Consider the following 12,557-nt stretch of genomic DNA (forward strand, 5'->3'; position numbering starts at 1 on the left):
CAGCTATATTTTGATGATTTGAATAGTGTTGTACCCCCTCCAAAGCATAATAACAGCTTATCTTGCATCTAGCTCTCATGGCGCTGCCGGCGAATGTTCGTCGGGCTGTTGATCACGACAGGGACTTTTGTTGACATGAACACTTTAGGCAATTGTTTTTCTACGGCCCCATAGGCAACTAATCCATCCTCTGATATCACCCGGCAGATCACTGTTGATAACTTATGTTTATGTCTAGCTCGAGCAATCACATACAAGCGCAGGGTATACTGGATGAATGAAAGGCATGATGCAAAACGCAGGCGGTGTACGGCGGCAGATATCTCATCGGCAAGAAGCCCTACCCGCCTCGCTAGCCGGCGAAGGGGAAGATGCCTCCACTTCCAGACTCCGTGTCGGATGACCCGCTAGAGCTGATATAGACACCAAAAAAACCAAAAAAAGAAAAAAAAGGAAACGTTGGGGCAAGCCGGGCTTGAACCGGCCACCTCCAGATCTTCAGTCTGACGCGCTCCCAGATGCGCCATTGCCCCGTCGCACGTGATACTGTCAAGACATTGTGTTACATGAGCGGACTAAAGCACTTCACAAATTCCACGCACCAGCCGATCCGGTCCCACAGTGGCATAGAAGACCTGTGATGTCCGCCGTGGCTGCACGGGCAGGATCAAGTTCGTATACGGCCAGTGTACTCGGATAGCCACGGGGGATTTCCTGCCTCACCTGGGTAACCAGTGAATTCGCCTCAAATGCCAAGTCTAGTAAAATGGACATCTACTAACGTTGATAACCCAGGATAACCAACACTGAGACAAAGGGTGCTACCAACTACAACCGATATATCCAGACCATCGATTAGCCCTATCAGGCCATGTATTGTGCCTAATAAGTACTATGCGGGTCTGTCTGCTAAAATCTCAATCGAAGACGCCACCAGGTGCATGCTACTCGCAGGCGGGGCTGTAGCATAGGCTCCCATATGGGTCGACGAGTCCGGTATGCACCAGGACCCCCTCTAGGGGAATAGTCTATATGCCTCTCCCAAGAGTACAGTACATTATCTGGCAGTCGCGACAGCACAAGTTGTGACGGGAGCAGAGCTCGAGGCGTGTGTTAATGACGCCAGTAGTGAAGGCAAGTCGAACATGGCAGACCGGTCCCAACCGGTCAGTGTTAGTAGCATGCGGTTCTCTTATCCAACGACAACGTGCCCATGTTGTGTGCTACCATGCTGAGAAATCGCATTCTCACCACGGATTCAGCTATTGGCGAGAGAGGCGACCGTTTGCGACAGGCATTGACAAACGAATACAGGGAAGGCTGATTTGGTACCCAGATAGTATATATCAGGTACGAGGGTGCGTGTGGGACGATACAATGCAGATGCAGGGAAGAAGAGGTCGAAAGAAGGACGGAGCATCCCAGTGCCTCCAAACGAGCTCATTGGAACACACGACCACGCCGCAGAAGGGAGATTATACTATTGCAATAACACATCTATTCAAGGAATACTGCCGATCTGTCACAAGAGCTCCTGAGAGCTTAAATTGGAAGAATATACAGTCTGTGTTTCTGCACCAAGACCTGAGGCGGTAGTTTTCCAAAGAAACACGCTCAATACTGTCGATCCAGACTGTTCCCGGAAACTTACCCAGCCATTCCTTAACCAGGCTGTTCGTAGCCAGGAACTAGATCTGCTGATGGAGCTGCTGGCCCTCTATATATGCAAATTCAACATGACTAATCAAGAGAAGCCCCCGATGGTCTAGTTGGTTCATGGCGTTCGGCTGTAATGGTATTAATTGTAACCGAAAAGTCACCAGTTCGATTCTGGTTCGGGGGATCTTATCTTTTTTCGTATCTTTTGATATCTTGAAAGGCCGCAGACACATGGGATAAGGCAGGCTGCGGGTCTTGTTTGTCACAGTGATTTTTGACTTGTGGACCGTTGCTGATCACTCTTGAGTTTCCAAGTACCCGTGGCTTTATTTCTGAACATGGCAGCAAGCGCCCGTGCGAAGGCCTTGCTCAACTTGCAGTGTTGCACCTTGTACCTTCACAAAAACTATCCGAAGCGCTACCTAACACTATATAAGGCTTCAAGCTTCGGTTACCGCATTCCATGGTGGATCCATGGTCTGTGAATCGCTATTTATGCTTTCGGTTGTCCGCGGCACGCCCTTCCATGTCTTTAAGTCTTCCTTTTCTATATCTCATTAATTAGTGAACCCGGCCGAACAAGTAGACCAATACCACTGTGACTACATCAGCAACCCCCGATGGTCTAGTTGGTTCATGGCGTTCGGCTGTAATGGTATAATTGTAACCGAAAAGTCACCAGTTCGATTCTGGTTCGGGGGAAGTTCCCTTTTTTGCCGTCCTTGCAGCATCATCCCCATCCCATGATCTCCGAGCAACTACCCAATAACTCTTGTTTTTGTCCCCCCCCCCCCCCCCTGTTTTCCCCGTGTCTTGGCTATGTTAGGCATCCTCATTTATGACGTCAGACTTGCAGACGCATTATGCTCCCCCCTCCCTGTTTTTTTTGCCCGAATCTTCCTGTGAACTTGGTAATGGACAGACCTACCTTCTCGCCCCATGATTCGGTCAACATACAACAACTAACTATCGAAGCAAAGCGTCCCATCCGAGGAGTGAGACTACATGTTTTGCACACGCAAACAGGAAAATTAATTAAGACCTAACTATCAGCTTCAGTACCTGCAATTCGAAAACTGGGTCGATTGACTATGGTGTTATAGATGCAATGAGAGTGCAAGGGATCATTATGTTCATTTATGCGCCAACCTCTTTTCCTTTGCGTGGTGAGGCCCAGAAATGCCAGGATGGCGAGCTGAGTTCGGGGTTAGATGCATTCAACGTCCCTAGCCAGCTAAAGGGAGAGGGGGGGCTGAATACAAGCTGAGACCAGCGTGAGTATGGGTAAAGGAGCATTAGCGCGGTAGAAGCTGACGGGGTGGGAGATGTAAGTATGAGCATTCTCTGCATGATCATCCAGCATCCACTGAGGAATATATGATAATCCCTTCGGGTCATGACAACATGCGCATGTATTGTACACGTATACTGTATTTTCACTCTACAAACTTGCGTGCAAATTCCCAGAACCACGACTCTCGTCCCCCTTAGATCCATTGATGGAGGGAAGACACAGGATGGTTGGTTCGTCGGTCTAGGTCTTGGTTTCGCCTGCAGTGGTTGGAAGAACCAGGCGAGGGATGTATTAAACCCAGTGTCTTTTTTGGGAGCAGTTAAGGATGATTTTTGCCTTATACTCTCCTCGATGCATCCTGTAACAGCATGAAAAAACCGTGCGGTTCGCCGATATGGGCCACAACTCTGGAACGTGCCATCTCGCTGACGGCTTACAAAGGCATCTAATGCCAGTAGGCCTTCTGCCAACTTGTAGGCTGGATTCCCTGTCCTCGGAACAACTTCTGGATGGATTCTCTTATATCGTCAGGCAGCGTAGGTGGGCAGGGTCAGAAGCACCCGTTGACCAGCTTTCTCAGTCGCCACTAGACTCTGCTGCTGCGATGGCTTTCTCCTGTGCTTGAACCCGACTCTTTCACAAAATAGATGCGTGGTGTCGCTGCCCCAATAGGCCAGACTCTAAGAATGCATTCTCGTATACTAACAACCAACTCTCAATCTTCTTGGGGTTGCTCTAAAAGAGAGAGAAACAAAAAGACATTCCCCCGAACCAGAATCGAACTGGTGACTTTTCGGTTACAACTTCCATTACAGCCGAACGCCATGAACCAACTAGACCATCGGGGGTTTGTTGATCTAGCGGCTGAAAATTATTTCTCATGGCCCTGCCCGAGCGTCTAGCTTACAAAAGGTAAGCGACAACCACATCTCCAAAATAAAAGCATAGATCCCCCGAACCAGAATCGAACTGGTGACTTTTCGGTTACAATTTCTATTACAGCCGAACGCCATGAACCAACTAGACCATCGGGGGCTCTTGTTGATCGGCCGAAAATGTAAAGTTCTATTACCTAGCCTCAAGTCTTCAGGCCTGAAACTCGGCTGCAACCACGAAGATGGATCCCGCTTGGTGGGAAATGTCGGACACGCGCCCGAACCTTCAACCGCAGCCACGAAGACCGCGGCACTGCGCTCGATACGAAACACAATGCTCTGCGGACCATCAGCTACTTGGAAGCATTGTTGCTAGGTATTGTCACCGACCGCCTCGCCGACCGAGAGGGCAAGTCAATAAAAAGAATCCAAGCACTGGACAGTATATTCAGCCAGGAAAAAGAGATCCCCCGAACCAGAATCGAACTGGTGACTTTTCGGTTACAATTATACCATTACAGCCGAACGCCATGAACCAACTAGACCATCGGGGGTTCTGGTTGTGACTGTGCTTCTGAAAACGCAATCTAGCCAAGTCCGTGAGCTCTTGTCATTCGAACTGTTCATGACAAGGAACGATAGGTCGTCGAAAAGCAGGGAAACCGCATCCTGTGGTGAAGTATCAGCACTAGCTTCCGGAGAAAAAGCCACACGCTGGAATTCACGCCTGTTTCGTCGAATGATACACCTCGCGGTCAGCCCTCGCTCGGGGAGCGAGATGGCCAGGGTAACCTAAAACAGGGCAAACCGAACTCCATCACGTAGGGCAATTGCGTGGCAATGGCTCCTGATAATCTGCACAGTCTCGCAGCCTACCGAGCTCTGGGCTCTTGTACGGTGTCTCAAAGATGGAGGGCGAGTGCCTGAGAGCGAGAAGACTATTGCAGCATCTGACGCTCGCAGCACAAGGCGAGCTAAACTTAGAACCATGATTCATTAGATAAAGCCTGGATTCTTTGCGGAGGGGCTATTTGGAAGACTCACCCATAGTTGCCAACACCCGAGCAGTTGAATTTGGTCAAGTTTTCAGCCGCAGGCCATTATTCGTATGGAATAAGCACGACTCATATTTGCCAAGAGGGCCGAATGCTCATGGGCGCTTTGGGGGCCGTGCGTGAAGATCGTCCCCGTAAATACTCATGTATCGGGTGAACTTGGGAGAGAATCTGTTTTTTCTCTTCTGTGCGAGGCAGAAAGTGAGTTCGATGCGGGATCTGAGTCTGTTCCGAGTGGCTGTATCATGGTAGGAAGGGGGTTTGATGCGGTTTAAAAATAGACGAGGGAAGGAAGGGGTGGATGGTTGTTTGACTTAAATGCGCCTTAAAATCTCTTGTGCTGTCCGGAGTCGTGTTTTTGGCAGTGGTAGTCGCTTTGAAGTATCGCTCGGATGGTTGCAGCGTGGTGGTTAATTGATAGACCGACGCAGGGAAGAAGGTACCTTACTGCATAATGCATGGATAGATGAAGTGTTAACTTAGACGGGGTACGATGACATCATCCAGGGAAGTAACTACTCCGTACTATGTACTATTATGTAGGCCATTTTCACTAGCTCCCGGCTTGGTTGTTGCTTGGATAATGGATAGGTCTAACTGACTAAGTACTAGGTAGTCGCTTGTGGCATGATAATTGAGTCGATGTGTAGAGCACTAGCCGACAACCACGCCACTAATGCCGAAGATTAGGTACGTATTTGGAACGAACCGTCTAGGCACTGAATTTCCGTGAGTTTGCCAGGAAACACACAGTCGCCCAGAGTAACCGTCTAGTTAGGCAGTGCAGCTCACTGGCGAACATCAATGTATTTGTCTCCGAAAGTTTAAAGCAAGCAAGATTGCGATAGTCGGAGCCAAAAGCATAACGGTAGGGAGCCTACCGGATTGGCATAGAGAAGTCATGATCGACCGTGTCCCGCGTTCAAATTTTGGGATTGACCTGGGGATTTCCGGCTTGAGTTGTTTGCAAATCACGACCCTTTCCCTCTTCAAGATTGATCAATCGGTATTGCCGCTCCCGAAGTCGAGATTCACACATAAGTTATCTATCCATTTACAATTTACACGGCCAAGAAAAGGAGGTTGTGGCCTGAGGCCACCTTGGTACTCTAAATAAGATGCACCCACCAATTACATTGGAAGCGGGCAGTTACATGATTTCATGCAGCACGTACCTTTACCTGCAGGGTCGCCTCCCGACCGACTGCACAACACTGCAGCCACCCCCACTAGATCTAGGTCGAAAAAAACCCAGCCCCTGGGAAAGATGGCGCATTGCTGTTTCACAATGTTCTACGAAAGTACCGTAGTTTACTAGTGACTGTACTTGCTTACCCATCGATGACAGAGTGTTGCCAGCTCTTTATATGCTTCACACACGGCAACTGTGATAGCCAAACCAGGATCGTGATACTAGATGGAACAAAATTGGGACAGCGACTGTCTTGCCACTGCCTGAGCGGTGGAGTAGTACCAAGTAACTTGCCAGGCACTACTACGTAGGCAACGGCTGGACTCGTGAGGGATGCTCGCTAAGTTGTCCGCTCGGCTGTCTGTTGTGTACGTGTCGTCCTGTCTTGGCTGGTGCTGGTAATCTATTGCTCAAGAATTGGATTCAATGCTTTCCTGGCGAGCACACTCCTGGTAGTCTCTGGTACTTCCCTCTTCTGCCATCAGCAGAGAGGTATTCATATTTCTTCATTTGTTGCGGAGTCGAGTGGGCACGGCTTGAGCACTGTTATGTCCGAGTAAATATCCTGCTCCCGTCCTCGCTGTCTGAGATTGATGCTCAGAGTGCAGACACTACGGCTTACTAACCTATTCAGAACAGTCCACCTGGCAGACCGATCAATATGGGGGTGGTATTAATGTGCTCTGCACAAATGGGTCCCGCGCATCAGCCAATGGTTATTTGACGGTGCGAACCGACAAGTGGGATCGCTCCATCGAGAGATGGATCATGCGCTCGTTGCTGAATGCTGATAACGGTGGTTCATCCTCAGGAGGCGGCCGCCCTTTCCGCTTCTCCGATCTCCTGCTGCTCCTGTTGTTCCGAATCCTCAGTCACCGAGTCTCAGATGTAAGAGGCCCAGGACATTACTGAGTCATTGGAGGGTATTAATATCTCAAGACAGAGAAACCAAGACCTTGGCCCAGAAACCGGGCTCCGGGCAACATCTTGTAACGGCAGAATGATCGAGCCTGGAGATACAAGAAGCAAGTACGGAGTACGATGATCGCGTACTCGAGTACTCCGTACGTTTTGGCAAATGTATCGAAAAAGGGGGTTTGAGGAGATGCGAGGGGAGGAGCTGACTGGACCACTGTTTGGTTTGCAGCAGGAACCGGCTGAATGTAGCTTAGCGTGATGAGTTCCTGACTCTAGCGTCAGCCCCGTCAGCCCGAGCTAGCCCGGAACCCGCCTAGTGTCCTCGCCTTGTTCCACGGGTGTCGAGGCATCCCATTCCATGTACGGAATTCATCCATGCCATCCTGACCGTGGACACCTCCTTTTCTCCTCCCCTCTTGTCTGTTCAACGGACTCCAACCCAAACTCTTCTCTGGGGTCCTCGTCATCATCGTTTTGCTTATTTCTTCATGCATCCTGGTACGCTACACTGAATCTCCGATGACGAGCAAACAAAAATCCCCAAAATAGAGCAGGCGAAAGCACTCGCACAAGTACAGTACGGAGTAAATCGGGATGTTTCATACAGTCTGACGGGCTTCGAGTTTTGTGTTCTCTCATCCTTACTTGTTTGGGCCGCTGCTACTACCGCTATGTCTGACCCCAGAGAACTAAATCTCCGGCTAACAATTTAGTTCACGGGCGGACTTCCATCTCCATTGACAAAACCTCATCAAGTTGGAAATTTACTCGCTTTGCTCCGCTTTGAAGTAAAGATGACCCAGCCTGTCCCTGCATTTGTTTCTGGAGGACATGTTCGACAGGCCGGATTAGCCACCCAAGGCAGGTTGTTGATGAGACAGACTGCTGGATGTGTGAACCAAATTCTCCGCCTTCCTCCACAGCTTTGTGATCTGGTTCAGCACGGCTGCACGAGTTGGAGTCATGCACCACACTGCATTGCTCCGCACGGCTCTCAGGACAGCACACTAGTGGTCTAGTGCCATTCAAGATCCTCACTGCTCTAGTGGAGACGATCGGCCCTCGACTGCCGTCCCAAGTCTTTCTCATACACTTTTTACCCCCCCCCAAGAAGCAGTGGCGTGTTCGCGGTGCTCTGCCTCTGACTTTCTTGTGCCATTGATGGCCCTGCGTTAAGCCACTTTGGGGGTATAACTGAGTTTCGGCCTATTGGCGTTTCTGATAACTTTCGTTGCCCACATCTCCCACGCTGTTCCCCCCCTCCTTCTCCTAAAATAGTCGCGCTCCATCTGTTCTTTTTTTCTCTTCCCATAACCTTGCTTCAAATCCTTGTCCTTTTAGACTGCGACCATTGTCGCTAGCATTCTCTTGTTACAAGACCATATCTGATCCATTCTGTCCTTCCTTCCCTTGCACCTTTAGTCTATCTCTTGCACATACTTGGTCGGTGTGCCCAAGCACCACAATCTTTGTATATACATACTACCGTCATTCTCTTCGGTTTATCAATTCCCCACTCTCATTATCGGAGTTCCTCCCCCTTTCCCTCAGTGTCTCTCCAACGGTCCTTGCGCACGCACCCACGCGCTCTTCAATCCCTACCAAAACTCGAGATTCGTGCACTGTTCTTCGACCGAGTGTCTCATGCAACACCGATCTTCAAAATGAGCGTTGTCGCCAGTAGACCTACGAGCACGTCTGTCTCCTACAGCGCTATTCCTCACCAAAGCCAGGTCATTTCAGATTACAAGGATTCGATGTATGCCGTGACGGTGCAGCCGGTCTCATCTCGCACATCATCAGTCTCTTCATTCAAAAGCAACTACAGTGTTTCAACTGCTCCCACAGAATACTCTACCTCCCCTGTCTTCTCGGCATCACTTCCTCGCTTCTGCGACTCGGCTGCGTCTCTGGATAAGATCTTGGAGTCGGTCTTCAAGCGTTTACCCCAGGAGGTGTACGATGCGATTTTAGATCAGTTATACTACTTACACACAGGCCCCAACCAAAATGGATGCCTAACATGCTTCCAACGCGACTTACATGCGCTTTCTCTAACCTGTCGCCCGTGGGAGAAGGCAGTCAGAGCAAGACTGTGAGTGATGGCACTAGTCTAAGAACGACATTGGAGCTAACAGATCCTCCCATCTTAGGTACAACCGCATACACATCATGGGGAACGATTCACCGAACCAATTGAAGAAATATCGATTGAAGCGCGGAAGTCGCCTCAAGCTATTACGGCGAACCCTCCGGGAGAGGAAATTGCTGGCCAATCTTGTTCTAGAGCTTCGAGTACCCCAACTAGACCTGCTATTCACAACAATCCGACACAGCACCCAATGGCAGGAATATCGGGATTTGGTCGCATCCGTGGTCATGGTCTGCCCGAACCTGGAACGGCTGCTGGGCTTGACCATTCCTTACCATCACGAATTTGACCGCCTGACACATGCGTTATCGACGCGGCGAAAGCTGAAGGAGCACACGTGGATCTTGGGAGAGGCTGCGGCGATAACTGAGAGATCGCCTCGAAGTACATACTGCCCCTGGAGCTTGGGCCCATCACAAATGTTCGAGTTCCTCGACTATCATGCGCAGTGGACATCCTTGGAAACTCTGATGCTTTACGGGCTCGATGAGAAAAACTCCTTAGAGCCAAGTATCTTCCTTCGCATGTGCAGTGAGCTCCCTTCGTTGCGAAACCTCTGCATCTCCAATTTCGACGCAGACGCCTTCAACGACAGCACCTTGCAATGCCTACCACCGCTGGAATCGCTCCGCCTGGAAAATCTCCCGGGAGTCACCGACACGGGCCTCTGCCAGTACGCATCGCAGCCCGAGTCTAGCTCCCTTAAATCTCTCGCTCTTATTGAACAAAACATCGACTCGCTCCTGGTGATCTCAAAAATGCTAGCATCTCTCGGGCAGCTTGAACGCTTCACTTTCGTTCAAAGCAATAAATGCCCGACGCTGAATACCGACGGTATCATTTTCCAGCCGCTTCTGGCCTCATCAAGTCTCGAATATCTTCACTGGGATGTTTCCGGCCCCGACTCCGGTGCTGCCTTGGGCAGACTCGACTACGTCCCGTTCATCAAACCACCCCGGCATACGGATTCACCAAACTCACATCTTGCTCAAAGCATTCTTGCTAGCGGGTTTCCTCGTCTCGAGGCTCTGCGTGCGCCATCAGACATAGAACCTCCCGGGGTCCTGCAGGCTGTGTGCCAGCCTATGCCACGTGGACAGGCGCTGCTCAAACCCGATCGTTATAGTCTTCCCCGCAGCTCCCATGGTTCAGTCACAACCCGTCCAATGGCATTGCCCGCAGGAAACAACTTGACTTCTGCTCGCATCCGAGCCCAAACATTCATTGACATGGCTGCCAAGGATACGGAACATGGGATGAGATTCCTCGTCACCGACCATTCAGACTCCTATGTACCGGACAACGCACTCGAAGACGAGTCTTCCGATGATGAATCTGATCTTGGAATGGACGAATTTGACATCGGCGGCGTGGGACGCGAGCGGCACAACCACGATGTCGAGACGGATGAGCATGAGGGACCGGCTGTTGTGTACGATTTCCATATGCCGGCATATATGGGCAGAATTGGTTCCAGGACCAGTGCACAGGACGTTTCGATCCCGCGGTTTGCTCTTCGACCGGATATACCTGGGCAGGATGGAGATGGGGGTCTGGTTTCGTGGAAGAACGTACACGCTTCTAATCAATCCCTGACATACGCTGCTGGAGTTGGGGCGGACTGCTTTGGGGTCAAGGGACACCCCAAGCCGCTGGCTGAGGAGCCACCATCCCCGACCTCGACTACTACTTCACGATTTGGATGGGGGAGCATCGGAAGCCGTTCCGCGCTGGGTACGAGTCCGAATACGCCTATAACCCCGTCCACGCCAATGTCGATAGCAGCACTTCCCTGGGATCGCGATGCTTGCACTGGGTCGTGGAACTACAGTCACCGAAGTGGACGAGAATGGTGGTTCCATATGGAACGAGACCGCCCGGGAAATGTCGAGATTGTCGATGTCAAGCGGCTATTTTGATTCTTCCCCCCCCAAGCATTGTTGGTTACAATACAGCATGCGATAGGAGCATGCACCTACGCAGAAACGGCGTTTACGGACTCTTACGGGCGGACGATCTTCTTTTTCTCATTACTTTCTCTGTCTCATCAAACAGGATGAGCCTGGTGATCTCCCAGTGAATCTGGCACATCACGAGGAAACCTCGAGTTCTCTTGATACCACTTATAATTTTCGATTCCCCTGCTCAATACTTACGATCTGGCGCATCTCCGGTCGAGTTCATACATCCTTGGCCGCACAATCTCTTTGTATTATACACGTTCCTCCTTTTCTTTCCCCCTGTTTACTGATCAACCCGGGCGGTATTGTTCATCAACCGATAATTCCCTGTACATGGTAGAGAGCGTCTGTTCAGATCCACTGACTGAATCATGTATATTCTCTTGGCGAAGAAGAATTAGTACAAATAATAATCCAAACCATCGATCCAATTTACAAAAGACCGGCAGCCTTCTCGACAGTATCCTGCAATTCCTGACTGCCAGTATCACAATGTTCCTCTCTACTCCCGTTCCCAGGGTGAAACACATTCTGCATGTACTGCACATCTGCACGTGACGGGGCGCCTCCACCGTTACTGCGAGTGGTAAACGATGCTCTGGCTAGTAACGGTTCATGGTGGCGAAGCACAGCCTATGGGGTCGGCTTTGACTCCAGCTCCGTAGGATAGAAGGCGTTGCTGCTGTACCAGAATCTTACTACTTTTCCCAATTGTAGTATTATGCTCGTCAGTACATCCCCGTATAGCATGATCGTTTCTCCCTTCATGTTACTACTACGTGGAACAGACCACCAAACTAACCATCGCCCGGCAGACCTAGGGAAAGGGTATAAGACTTATCAGGTACCCCCGTACAACTTAGGAACATTGCATTGTGACGGGGCCCCGGAGCACCGACTCAGGACCTCTTGATTGAGAATGGGATTCATATGAGCCGAGCCAGTCAAGGTGAAAGACCGGATGCGAATACAATTCTTCTGGTAGCAACATCGCGACCTTCGGGCAAGGACAGACTGTCGCTTGGTTGACTTCACCAGCAGACAAATATCCCGGCCCTTGATGGTTCTCAGTGACAGGCTATGCTTGGGGCTCGGGAAAAGATCTGACCAGGTGCTTCAGCGCTGGAGACTGTTGTGCGATAGATCAGGTCTTTGGGAGATAGGGAGGATGCAGTGGGCTGCATGCATGGCCCTTTTTGGGTGCTCTGAGGGCATTGTTTAATAAGGACGTTTTGAACGCGACAGCCATTGACTTGGCACATCCTTCTTTCTTTAACCTGACTTTGGTGACAGGCGTGATTTCTATCTCTTAGTGAATCACTTATGGAGATTAGATACCGATATCTGGCTCACTAAATGGTTGAATATGAGTATATCAGCGAGAGAAGGCTGACGAACAATGAAGTAAGGCCCGGACCCGTCCGGGCGCAAGGTGCGAAGCTGTCCAAGCT

The 12,557-nt window shown here is 50.3% G+C and overlaps 2 protein-coding genes and 6 non-coding genes across 8 annotated transcripts; 3 read left to right on the plus strand and 5 right to left on the minus strand.

Annotated features, from left to right (window-relative positions):
• Positions 1 to 460: 460 nt before the first annotated feature.
• On the minus strand, positions 461 to 533 carry BO72DRAFT_t232. Its single transcript has one exon. It is a non-coding gene; the product is annotated as a tRNA-Phe (tRNA).
• A 1,221-nt stretch (positions 534 to 1,754) lies between these two features.
• BO72DRAFT_t227 lies at positions 1,755 to 1,843 on the plus strand. The gene has a single exon. It is a non-coding gene; the product is annotated as a tRNA-Tyr (tRNA).
• A 430-nt stretch (positions 1,844 to 2,273) lies between these two features.
• BO72DRAFT_t228 lies at positions 2,274 to 2,361 on the plus strand. Its single transcript has one exon. It is a non-coding gene; the product is annotated as a tRNA-Tyr (tRNA).
• Positions 2,362 to 2,576: 215 nt separating this feature from the next.
• On the minus strand, positions 2,577 to 3,078 carry BO72DRAFT_451181 (uncharacterized protein). The gene has a single exon (XM_040945427.1). The coding sequence runs from the start codon at positions 3,007 to 3,009 to the stop codon at positions 2,797 to 2,799; it is 213 nt and encodes a 70-aa protein (XP_040797876.1). The 5' UTR covers positions 3,010 to 3,078; the 3' UTR covers positions 2,577 to 2,796.
• A 637-nt stretch (positions 3,079 to 3,715) lies between these two features.
• On the minus strand, positions 3,716 to 3,801 carry BO72DRAFT_t231. The gene has a single exon. It is a non-coding gene; the product is annotated as a tRNA-Tyr (tRNA).
• A 101-nt stretch (positions 3,802 to 3,902) lies between these two features.
• BO72DRAFT_t230 lies at positions 3,903 to 3,988 on the minus strand. The gene has a single exon. It is a non-coding gene; the product is annotated as a tRNA-Tyr (tRNA).
• A 306-nt stretch (positions 3,989 to 4,294) lies between these two features.
• On the minus strand, positions 4,295 to 4,382 carry BO72DRAFT_t229. The gene has a single exon. It is a non-coding gene; the product is annotated as a tRNA-Tyr (tRNA).
• A 3,988-nt stretch (positions 4,383 to 8,370) lies between these two features.
• Positions 8,371 to 11,252, plus strand: BO72DRAFT_221005 (uncharacterized protein). The gene is made up of 2 exons (XM_040939769.1): positions 8,371 to 9,088; positions 9,147 to 11,252. The coding sequence occupies exons 1-2, from the start codon at positions 8,658 to 8,660 to the stop codon at positions 11,062 to 11,064; spliced, it is 2,349 nt and encodes a 782-aa protein (XP_040797877.1). The 5' UTR covers positions 8,371 to 8,657; the 3' UTR covers positions 11,065 to 11,252.
• Positions 11,253 to 12,557: the final 1,305 nt, after the last annotated feature.

Source organism: Aspergillus fijiensis (assembly GCF_003184825.1).
Source record: "Aspergillus fijiensis CBS 313.89 unplaced genomic scaffold BO72scaffold_54, whole genome shotgun sequence".
Classification (NCBI taxonomy): Eukaryota; Fungi; Ascomycota; class Eurotiomycetes; order Eurotiales; family Aspergillaceae; genus Aspergillus; species Aspergillus fijiensis.